The following is a 12,628-nucleotide window of genomic DNA, read 5'->3' on the forward strand; positions in this document are numbered from 1 at the left end:
AAAGTAGATGATTACTTAATATGGTCATGTTCATGCATTTAAATTCAAAAGTTCTAATTTGGGTAGAATAAAGCAGTTAAGAGTAAAAGAAAGGATAAGAAATTCACAGGCTCCTGCTTAACTCACTGTTCTCCCAAAACAATGTAAGGTTGCTTGTAACATTAGGTCATGCTTTATTTAAACAGTCCAATCCTCAAGGGATTGCTAGTTCTTCCTCAGTTGAAGCTTCAGATACTTTGAGAAAAATTAGACTTAATATTGAGTCACACCAAGGTTTTTGTTAAATCATATTTAAAAAGGGGACAGGAGCTACATTCAAAAGAACCACCTCATAAAAGAAGGACAAATCTTTAAATCCCTTTTCTGCTTTTGTTCTTTGTAATAAATTCCTGTCATTTCTCAAGAGAGACTTTAAATTTCCACCATTAAAATGTGCCCTACTACCTTCTTTCCCTTGCAATACTACGATAGGACATATGATACTGACTTCATGCTACTATGAACTAAACCGTAAAGATTTTATTTTCTCATCTCTGGTTATAACTGTTATTGCAGAGAATTCCTGTGAGTGGTTAGCGCATTTAAAAATCTATTTTGTAGTAATCTTATAAGGAGGCTGACTAAGTAGATGTAAAATAAATCTAGAGGCCATTTCTCCAAATATAGGTCAGTATCTAAATTTGTTAACCTACAGAAGTACAGGTATGTGTGCTGGGCTCCTCTATCTTATCAGGGTAAAATCGACCTGAAGTACCACAGCCTCACTAAGACATCTACCTTGCCTGGGATACGAATTCTCAACAAGGTCTTGAAATGTTAAAAAGAACTATGTGGAAAAAGTAGTAATATCAAGTGGCTCAGAATTTTTAATCACATTAATATTACCTCCTATCAATTTATTTAATATCTCTCTACTTGGCATATATATGAAATATTGGGCATATATTAATAATTGACACAACTCAGATTCATCAGTATTGTCCCTAATTCTAATGCTGTTTCTTTCCCACAGATATAAAAACAATAATTTTAAACTTCTGGGATAATATTAAACATGTTTAAAAAGTCATTAAAGATTTGGTTATTAAATATAAGTTAGAGTTCAATATTTTAAGTAAACGTAAAAATTATGTAAGATTGGGCTTCAAGGGATAAGTTTGTCAGAAATTACAGTAAATTGTCTCTAAATATTTCTAAGATCATGAACATGTAATGAGTAGTTTTCCAGCTATTATTCATATAGTTATTGTTAAACTAAAAGAAAGTATCCTCCCTTTACAAATTAACTTATAACAATAGATTCCAGAAAGCCTACATTTTAGTTCATCTTTTAAATACTAGTTGCAACTGTTCTCATAAAGAGGAAGTTATAAACATATTAAAGAAATGCCTTAATTTATAAGGTTCTATTACTTAATGAAACAGCTTTGATAGTTTTTCTCAATCACTCCAAAAAATAGAACAGAAAAATCCAAAAGAAATATCTCAGTATGTAATATAGATGCACAATATGTTTGTTGCCCTAATATCTTATAAACAAAATGTTTACTCCTTTACTCCTACCTACCACACAGACTTCAAGTTTAGTGGTTTCAAGTTAAAAAGTCATCTAGTAGGATTTCTGATATATATCTTGAAGATGCAACTAAATATCCACATAGTAGCAATATATTAAAATATCTGTTATAAATAATATTTACAAAGGACACACTCCTCTAAAATTTATTTTTTTACATTTATCAAATATTGATTATGAAGGACAGTCATTTTTATCAAAATTTTACCTTTCAAGTGGAAAGAGTATTTCTGTTTACATGAATTGAATGGCTGCTTTCGGATTCTGCTTCAAACATTAAAGGTTGAATTACTTATTGCAGAAAAACTTGAAGTATTTAATAATTTTAAAATAATGGATTTTTCAGAGTATAGTTTTTAAAAATTCAAGATTTAACCATAGGCATTTAGTTACATATAGATATAACTAGTTGTGGGAAATAGAACTGAAAAGTAATTATAAATTATAAAATGTATTCTTGTTAACTGACAGTTTTGCTGGACCAGAAAATATTATTATAAATAAAATCTATAATAAATAAAGGCAAATCTACAGTAATAAATTGTCAAGAACTTCTGATATTCAGAGGTACAGTGAGCACAACAATGGACAACAAATCTCAATTGTAATTTGGAATTTATCACTAGCTGAGTAACATTACTTAAGTAATCACCTTCCCAAACCTGTTTTCAAATTATGTAAAATAAATCTGCATACTGCTCTATAATATAATGGGTATAATATTTAAACATGTAATTATCACCTTTGGTTTTCCCTCTGACCTCAAGTATCCTCCCCTTCTTCCAATGCCTGGCCTATCTGGAATTACTTAGCCCTAATATAAACTTATGATACCTAATTTCAAAGATCTTTCACAATATATTCTTATCTCATAGCATACTTTCCTCATAATGGCTATTATATACTTTGTCCTTCTCCTGAACCATTCATCTACCTTTCAACTGGCATTCCTCATTACTTAAAAGAAACCAGAATGAGCTTCCTTATCTACCACAATTGACTTCATTACACCTTTTTCAGTTTTCCAAATCAGTCCCCCCCCCCCCCACCCCCAATCTTTGCATTCTTTTCACTGTAGACAAAACTGTGAACTCCAACTCAGAAGACTCCTCACAGCCTAGGTCTTAACACGCTAAAGTTGTACCTTTCCACCACTCCAGTGTCATCCTGTTTCCTCTGTAATCCCATCTCAAATTTCTCTGCCTTTTCAAACTCCTTTTTATTCTTTGACACAAGCCAATCCCCCTTAAGTAGCTGGGGTATGTGAGTCTCTCTGATCTAACTTGAATTTCTCTCCTTTGTAGATTCAAAATTCCAAATCAGCAGTTTCCACACTTCATAACACCTTTCTTTTTACCTAACCAGCCTCTTTACCTTTAGGAAATAATGACTTTGCTCTCACCATGTAACTGAAACTAACTTTTAAAATTTCCAATAATCTCCCATTTAAAAAGTTACTTATTATAATATATTTTTTCTCTGGGTATTTGATCCTTTTTAGTATATTTCCTCATACTTCCTCTCCTTATTTTCTGACAGAAAAAAATTACTGATTTCCTTTTTGTCATTATGACTTATAAAGAGTAGCTACTAGGAATAAGGTACAGTTTTACTCAGTTTTTACTCACAGTATCCTTTGAAGTAAATATTAATAGCCCCATGTAATAAGTAAAGAAACTGAGGTACAGAGAAGCAAAACAACTGCCCCCAAATACCCAGCTGGTAATTTTAAAAAGCCAGGACTTGAATCCTGACAGTCCTGCTTCAGATCCTGTGCATTTACCATAATGCTTCTCACTTACTTTTTCTGATACCTGCTTCTGTAGTTCATTTGTTTGCTTCTTTTTTTCTCTCCTACTGTGAAGATGCAATTGAAATTAGCTCCTCTATTGCAGTCAAGGGTCTATATTTTGGGTTTTAGATTCTCACCTATGCTTCTATCAAAAACTACTTCAAGAAAAACATACTATTTACAATTCAACTTTCCTGAGACAAATATATATATATATATCTCCAATAGGTGCTTAACATTCACTTGTTTGCTTTCAGGTTTCACCATTCTGCTAGGTTCAAAACTACATATAGCCATTTTTTATTCTTTCTGCACCATTTTGGAATGAGAACAAATCAGTCTTGAAGCCTTACAAAATTGACTTAGACATATCTTTTAACCTCATCTGTTTGTCTCAACTTTCACAACCAAAAGTGAGATCATATTCATTTTGTTCTTAAAATATTGCTTAGTCTCTTAACTTCACCCTGATACATTATATTTTAAATGAGGTTCTCTTCTTAGAGTTTATTCAAGACTTTGAAAAGTCCCAATGAGAGAGAAATCTATTGGATTTTGTTCACCAGCATTACTCAAACTTGGCGGCCATGAAGCCCAGTGGTAAGATAACCAGTTATATGTCCTTGGATAAGTCACTCAATTCCTCTAAGCACCAGTTTCCTTAAGTAGAGCATGGACTCTGTACCTCTCTCATAGGATCTGTGTGAGGATGGGCGACATGTGATAATACGTGTAAAGTGTGCAGCACAATGGTGGGCTCAGAAAAAGAATAAGCACCATACATATAGAACTATTTCTATTATTACTGACCCTTCATTCTTGACCACAAAACCTTTCTTTCTTTCTTTTTTTTTGCCTGACATCCCTTGGATTTGTGAATGTTACATTAAAAAAGTTTTAGAAAATATTTTCTTACAGACCTTCAAAACTATAGATCTATGTTGTAGAACACTTAATTGTCATAATTCTCTTTTTCTCTCATAAACTGTATCTACAAGCATCCCAAGATTCTGCCTGGATTTTTAGCACAGAAGCAAACAAAATGCTGAGGTACCTCCCTTTTTTCATAACCTTCCAGAGAAATTAAAATGGCTTGCTAGGAAATATTAGCAAGAGTCCATAGCCTATAGAATGTGCCTCAGCCTGACATCCAAGGCTCTCCATTATCCGGTCCCATCTTACCTACCTAACATTATTTTCTCTAAACTCCAACACTGATGTTCCACCTCTGTCAAGATAATTTCCATACTATTCAATAATTATGGTACCTTTCTCCTTAAATCCATACTGTTTCACATGCCTAAAATAATTTTTTTCTTTTTTCTATAATTAGGCAATTCCTATACAATCTTCAAGGTTCAATTCAAGTCTTCACTTGTTTTACAATATCAAATGTCACTAGCCCATATTCCTTCACAATCCTCTAAAATTTTATAGTACATTGTTTATATTGTAGTTTTGGTATATAAATAAAGTTTTATATTTTTATAAAATACTTTAAGCATTTTTGATCTCTCAAAAACAAGTTATGTGCAATTTTTATCAATTTTTCATGATGAAAATAAAATTATTTAGGCTAAATGAGACTATTGACATCTTAATTTGAATTTTTTTTAAATATAAGAGAATTGTTTATATGCCTGTAACCACTTCTTACTTAATGTACCTTTCCTTAAAAATATATTTGAGCCAAAGGGAAAGAAATTCCTGGAAATCTATAATAGATAAAGGAAATTAACAAATGCTATCTATAATACTTATTATGGTTTCTAACATTCTGGGGGAGGGTTCATTATATTGACCCATTACATATAAACAAATATATTTAGAGGGGGATTTGAGGCACTTACAACAAGAAGAAAAGTTTCAATATTCCTATGAGGGGAAAATAAAAATATAAAGCTCAAAACATAAAAAGGTAGAAATTGGAAAAATATATACAAAATAATCTGGGCTAGGAAGTGCTCCGAAATGAGTTCAGAGCTTCTAGGCAAGCAAAGTCTAAATTATTTGAAAATTTCAAACGTCTCAGTTAATTAGGTGTCTTAAAAATAAGAAATAATATGTTTCATGCTAATTAATGTTTAATTTTGACTTATTAACTCTTGTTGCATATCTGTTTCTTAGTATACTGTCTTGTAGAATAAGCACAATGGTATTATGTACCTCATGACAGTTTCCTGGTATTAAGATTAAAAAAACAGGATATAATATTTTGATTATTTAATAAATATTATAATTGTCTCTGTATTAGCAAACAAATATGTTTTAAATAGAAAACAGAAACATTTGAGAATTAAGAATTGAATATTTCACAGTATCTAATATCTGAAGTTGGATGTAAGGCTGTCATGCTAGATTTAATCATTCCACTCTACAAAAGAGTGATAAGAACATTATATACTACTTCGCTAAAACAACTATTCTGGTTTGAAAATTGATTCAGTTAATAAGGGTAGGTTTTATTTAGACAGAATATGATAATCGATGAAATTTTTTTGGTTACCAACTGTATCTAGATTGCATAATTCAAAATATACCATTTTATTAAAAGCCCGTAACAAATGGTGTAAAATTATAACATTTAAGGCAAGTTTTAATTGTTTAAAATTAACTCTGACTTCCTATTATATATAAATTATTTTTTATATGTTACATATAAACTATTTTTAGCAAGCAAAAACAATGGACACATAATAACAAACATTTTTAAAAATATATAATTTCATATTCAATATTAAATACATGTCTATCCAAAAGTTACATTTCCTAGCTCCAGTATTTTAAAAACTTTAATTTTACTCTTTGCACAATCTTAACTAGAAGAAAATTCTAAAACGATCCTTCAAAGACATTATTTTTAAAATTAATTTGAGGACGAAAGCCCAAAGTAAATGTAAATCGTATATCACTAGTTAAGGAAAAACTGCCATTTTAAAGGAAATTTTATTATGATTCTATGTATTAAAGTCATATATATATCATATGAAATATGTTTTTATTTATTCTAGTGGAAAATAATTTTTATTGGACATAATTATTCTATACCGGATAACCAGCATAATGTCTTCTGAAATAAAATCATGGTCATTTAAATTTATATACTTGGAATTCTATTTAGAGACTGATCCAATAGAAAATCTGATATTGGTTAAATAGGATACCTAGAGAGTTACGAGAATCCTAAACTTAGAGCATAAAAAAACTGTCATCAATGATATCTAAAAATATGTGAGATCTCTCTTCCTGATTTTTCAAGTATATTATTTTATTTTTACACTTACAAAAAAAGTGTTTAAGTGTGAAATATATTGCCCTACTAGATTTAGTGTACTCTATTGAGAAACCTTTTTAAATGATACTGTATTAAATATATTATTAATTATATAAAAATATTAAATAATTGACAATAATATTAATTCCATGAATATCTACAAGGCTTATAGTGAATGCAAATACACAAAAGTAAACCAATCTCTACTTTTAATACTGATCTTGAATTTAAATAATATTATGAGAAAAAGGCAAATAAAAATAAACCAAACATTTTTAAATTTTGGTTTTCATAAATCTATACAGGCACTGAATATATGGTAGCCAATAAAAGCCATATGGGCATAGAGAAAATTGGAATTTTAATAATGATTCTGAGACAATTATTTGATTGTTCTAGCTACTTATTAATATTAAAATAATAAAAATCCATTCATATTGTCTTGAATATACTGCCAGCGATGTCGTTCTACTCCAACTGTATTGTATGTTTTACTTTTTAAAAAATCAAGATGTTCATCACACCCATAAATGTTTGAACTTCTCACATAATTTACAAAAGAAAAGAAAGGCTAGGCTGGATTAAGGTAGAAAGTCAACAGACCCTACGCTTTAGTGCTTCTGAAAATTCTTAGTCCCAGGTGCATTTAATCCAGAGGTCTTTAACTAACATCGTAGTTTAAAACCTAGATAGAGTAATGTATCACTTTCAAAACATTACAGATATTCTTTGTATTTACCTAGCACAGATAAAATAAAAATTCTAAAACTATAAATGGCTGTAAGAATAAAATAATCATCTGATATTTGAAGCTTTAAAATATTTAAATTCTGCCATATACAGATTAAAAGTTACTTCCTGAAAAAATATGAAGGGTATACAAACAAAACCTAACCATTATGGCATTAACAGAGAGTAAACAAATGAATCATCTTGAATGGAACAACAACTACCTATTCGTAATTTAAGCCTGGAAGTATTTTGTAACATAGTAAGAGAAAACGAAACATTTTCCTATAATTTGAAAATAAGTCTAACTGATATTTTCTACATTTGAATGTGATTAGTCAGCCTTATATTTACTTATATATTGATAAAAATTTAATAGGTTCATAACACTGTTTTTCAATTCAGAAACATGAAATTAATAAGATTTTGAGCTACATTTCAAATTTATTACAGTGAACATAAATATTCTGTAAATCAAATATCTTGTAAAGTAATAAAAAATACATTCCTTTGAGGGTATATTCTATTAATAGTATGATAAAAAATTAAGTAGTTAATATAAAAGGGCAAATGCAGAAGCAATAATTATAAAGTATCCAATAATTTTGAATTTAAAAAAGTTTACGGGGAAGAATCAACCTTATTTAGTATTAAAAATGTTATTTTTCTCCTATATCATGTCAGCCATTACACACTCTTAAAAACTTACATTGTCTTTTATCAAGTAAAAATTTTGTTACAGAGAATCCCATACATTAAAAACTCACATTGGCCCCTTATGACTCTCTCTCAATATATACATATATTACACAAGTTATACAGAATGTAATAGCTGAGTTGTAACAAGTAACTATTTGCTAGGCACAAAGGTATACTTATACATATTTGTTGATAAAAAATGTTGAACATGACAAATTAACAAAACAGGAATATATATGCATAATATAATAACTATACTGAAGACTAATACCAAAATGGTATTTAAGTTTTGAGGATATAGTTTCATTTAAATTTTTATACTTTATTTAAAAGTAATATAATTTAAACTAGATTAAATTCCCATAAATTATCAAATTTATGTCTGTAAATCACAACAGAAATGTATCACATAATTGCTTCTCAGTGTTGAAATGAATAATTCAATCAATAGATCAACTAATCAAGGTAAGAAAGAGAACAATTGTTTTTAAATAAATAAATGACAACTGTTATTTGAAGTATGTTTAGAAAAACTGTATATATATATAATAAGACTACAAGGCTTATTTTATAAGGAATTCACACTATGCTATGAGTAGTTCTCTTTGATTTCCCAACTAAACACTCACTTGTTTGATGCGATCTGGGTTAACGGTGGTCTGGGGCTGGAGGATGCTAACTGGTTCTGTCTTGGCAACATTCTGAGGCATTTCTCGAATTTTTTCTGCAATGAATCCATGAACTGCATTCAGTGCTTCAACTGTTCCCTGGATCAAACACACTCGTTCAGTAGTACCTGTGAACAAAAGATCAATATTCAGAAAACTTTCTTATTTTGTATTTTTTCAAAAAAGCTATAAAAAGGATAATATAGTAATGCCAATAAAATAATGCAAAATGTAAAACTCTAAATTAATTAGTAATGCTACAATTGAACCAAACAGAATATATAAACCCATGTTCTTTTTTTTTTCAATTTTTTACTCATTCTTTCCTAATTATCTCAGAAAGGGTCCTTGGATTTCAGCAAAGTCAGATATCCTCAGTTCTGAGAGTATCATTCATTTATTGTCGTAACAAATACGAGCACTTATAACAGGAGTTAGCGTTACAAACTGGTGACACACAAAAGAAGATTTACGGACACAACTTGCAAAAAGCATACCCTTAAGGGTAAAAAACAAACATTAAGCCAGAAATTACAGGACAGTATGATATGAAAAACAACGGAAATACCTATATGGATGATACAAACGGCTGGTCTAGAGTAAAAAGAACATTTAAATCAGTGGGTAGAGAGAATCTTGGAAAGCTTAAATAGAAGGTACATTTCAGAATTTCTATTGCCCCTATTCACTTACCCTGCTCTCCTTTTAATCGTAGATAGCAACACCACCCCCTGACATTTCATATATTTACCTTTTACTTTACCACTAGTATGCAAGCTCCTAGACAACAGTGAATTAGCCTGTTTTGTTTGGTGCTGTAGTTTCCACAATACTAGGTGTACAATAAATATTCATTGGATAAATAAACCACACTGATTTTATTGATTATGTAATATCAGTTAAAACACAATTTAATAAGTTTATGAAATTTGAAATTAATGAATAATTGACAAAGATAATTAATAGTATTTACTTTACATCTAGTAAATAAATTTAGACATATGATGTGAGATATTACTAAAACAAAATTGGTTGGGTCTAACAAGTCCTATAATCCATTTATACTTTACAGATAAACCTTAAGGCAATAAAAAATCAGTGATTAGTTTTTTAGACTAATCTTAGCTTCACTGCAGCAGACTGGTCTTAAACTGTAATCTTTAACTTGTCAAAAATAAATATTTCTTTATTAAATAGATATCAAAAAAATAAAAGAACAATATTTTAAGACATGTAAAATATTTGTTTTTTAACTAATATAAAAACTTCCAATACCTATCTACTACATTTCCTTTTGGTGCTAATTTCAAAATTCTAAGCCACTCTATAAAGTCTTTTTAAAGTACACTGTGAATGACAAAGTTGTGAAATCACACATATTGATGAAATCATAGGAAGTTTATATTGTTTTAAGGACCAATAGCCACATAAACCATTTTCTACTAGTTTTAAGTTTTAAAAGAATATTAAAAAATTATCAGCTTTACATTTAGGAAAAAAACTTAGATCACAAAATTTGGGGCAGAAATAAAAGTATTATGATATGAATACCCCTCAATTAAATTTTCATGCTTTAAACAATGATGATTCATATCTATGAAAAGTTAAGCTTCCCAAGTGGGACAAAATATTTCAATGGAGAGCAAGTATATCTTTCACTGGTAAGGACAGAGAGAATCTTTCCATAATGTGAGTTTGAAAGCTTTTTTCATCCTTTTTTATCTTGATGTATCTCTGTGGCTCTTGGGTAAAATGATCTAGTTTATAGAAATACTCTAGGGAGTCTTTACAAAGTTGTATTAATTGTTCAATAAATGTCTAGAAAGGATGAGAACTGATCAATGAAACTCATGCAATGTGTTTCATTCATCTAAGTTGGCAAACAAAACAACCTACAGCTCAGATTACATTCCAAAAAATAAAAAATGGCACTACATAACTAAAGAGATTATACAATCCACATTGCTTTAAAATTCTAATTTAACAGAATGCACAACATATTAGACAATAGTAACCGCAATACGCTTCTAATCATATAGCTAACAGATAATACATGGAAATCACAGTCATAAAGACGTATGATTGCTTAAAGTTCACATAGCACATATGAGACAATTTGAAGAGTTTATAGGTTCAAAGTTGCAGTACATATTCTTTGAGTATTAAATTATATCACTACTATTAGAACTATGTCAAAAAGTGGAAAAAAGGAGATTGTACATCTCCAATGGGAATTGCTACAATCCTCAGAAGAGATGCTGTCATATTCTTCACCTGAACTCTAATGGCCTTTTCACTCAGATAACACAAAACTATAATTTTTAGGAAAAAGTCACAAAGAGGGAAGACTGTCAGGTATATGACCAAACTGTGTAACAAAAATGAGCCTATAAATCATAAAAGTTGCTGTTTTTTTGTCATTTTAAAGGCTTTTAGGATCCATTAGTGTCTAAACTAAACTGCCAGTTATTTATCATTTTATTTAACAGTAGCATTTGCTTCTCTTTGCAATAGACTAGCTAACAAAAGCTGAAAAATAGTTACATAAAAGTATTGCCCACATTTTTTATAATGTAAAGATATAGGTGTATAAGACGCCATTAATTTAAAATTGCAGTTTTAAGGTAGACTAGGCAATGAAGTTTGAAATGGCTTTAAGTTTTGATTTCATATGAAATATCATCATTCATTTCAAATGAAAATAGATATTTCTAAAATTAGGCACAATTATCAAACCAATTCCATAGCAAAATTTAGATAGAAATTTAATAAAATATATTCACTTTGTGCTACTGTAGCCTGGGACAAGATTCTTAAACTGTTCCGGTCCTACTCATCTGTGCAGGGGAGCCTATTCATTCTTATCTACCCAGCCCTCTGTTTCTTTAGGTATTAGAGTCTTTCTTATGTCATAATTTTTCTTTTCTATTAGATCATTCTCATCAGCAGAAAAATATGTAATAATTTCTTCAATGTTTAAAGACTCCTTCTCCTTAAGACAGAATTAGATCATTACCCTTTGGCCAACCAAATAAAATAACTGATTTAGACAAAGATCATAAAAATGATAACATGAAAGGTTAATGGGAAATTCTCAATAGAAAAATTAGACAGTCACCATCTGACTTCACTGATCAATATTAGCATAACTAGAGTATGAAAACCAAACATAGGCCTCTTGATGTGATATAATATGAAGCACAGGCCACCTATTAAAAACTGTGTCCCCAAGTAGCTGAACTTAAATCTAACCAAATTTTTATACTGTATTACAGTTTAAAAATAATACTGAAAACAGTATATTTAATGTCACCATGAGGAAGCAAACATAATTGTGGCAACCTGATTAGAACTACATATTAGATAGTATCAAAGAATTACTGTTAATTTTAATAAGCACCATTTTTCTTTTCGTTTTCTTTTTTAAAATATATTTTTATTGATTTCAGAGAGGAAGGGAGAGGGAGAGAGATAGAAATATCATTGATGAGAGAGATTCATTGATGAGAGAGAATCATTGATGAGAGAGAATCATTGATGGGCTGCTTCCTGCATGCCCCACACTGGGGATTGAGCCCACAACCAGGGCATGTCCCCTTGACTAAAATCGAACCTGGGACCCTTCAGTCTGCAGGCGAATGCTATTTCCACTGAGCCAAACCGGCTAGGGCTTTCTTTGTTTTCTAAAGATGCAAATTGAAGTATATACAGGTTAAATGATTGGGATTTGCTTCAAAATATTTCTGTAACAACAAAAAAATCAGAAAATGAAATAGATAAGCCCAAATCTTGATACTGTTGCTATATATGGAGTATGTAAAGGGTTCATTGTACTATTTATTCTCTTATGTATTTTTAAAATTTTCATAATAAAAGAAAAACATTTTAAA

At 29.9% G+C, this 12,628-nt stretch overlaps 1 protein-coding gene across 3 annotated transcripts in view; it reads right to left on the reverse strand.

Moving 5' to 3' along the window:
- Positions 1–12,628, reverse strand: part of NOVA1 (neuro-oncological ventral antigen 1) — a 147,215-nt gene that overhangs the window by 25,476 nt on the left and 109,111 nt on the right. For all 3 annotated transcript variants that reach the window (XM_006773348.2, XM_006773350.2, XM_015570231.1), the window contains one exon: positions 8,700–8,866. In XM_006773348.2, the coding sequence (XP_006773411.1) occupies positions 8,700–8,866 (167 nt within the window). The remainder of the gene's footprint in view (positions 1–8,699; positions 8,867–12,628) is intronic.

Source organism: Myotis davidii, unplaced genomic scaffold (genome assembly GCF_000327345.1).
Source record: "Myotis davidii unplaced genomic scaffold, ASM32734v1 scaffold206, whole genome shotgun sequence".
Lineage (NCBI taxonomy): Eukaryota > Metazoa > Chordata > Mammalia > Chiroptera > Vespertilionidae > Myotis > Myotis davidii.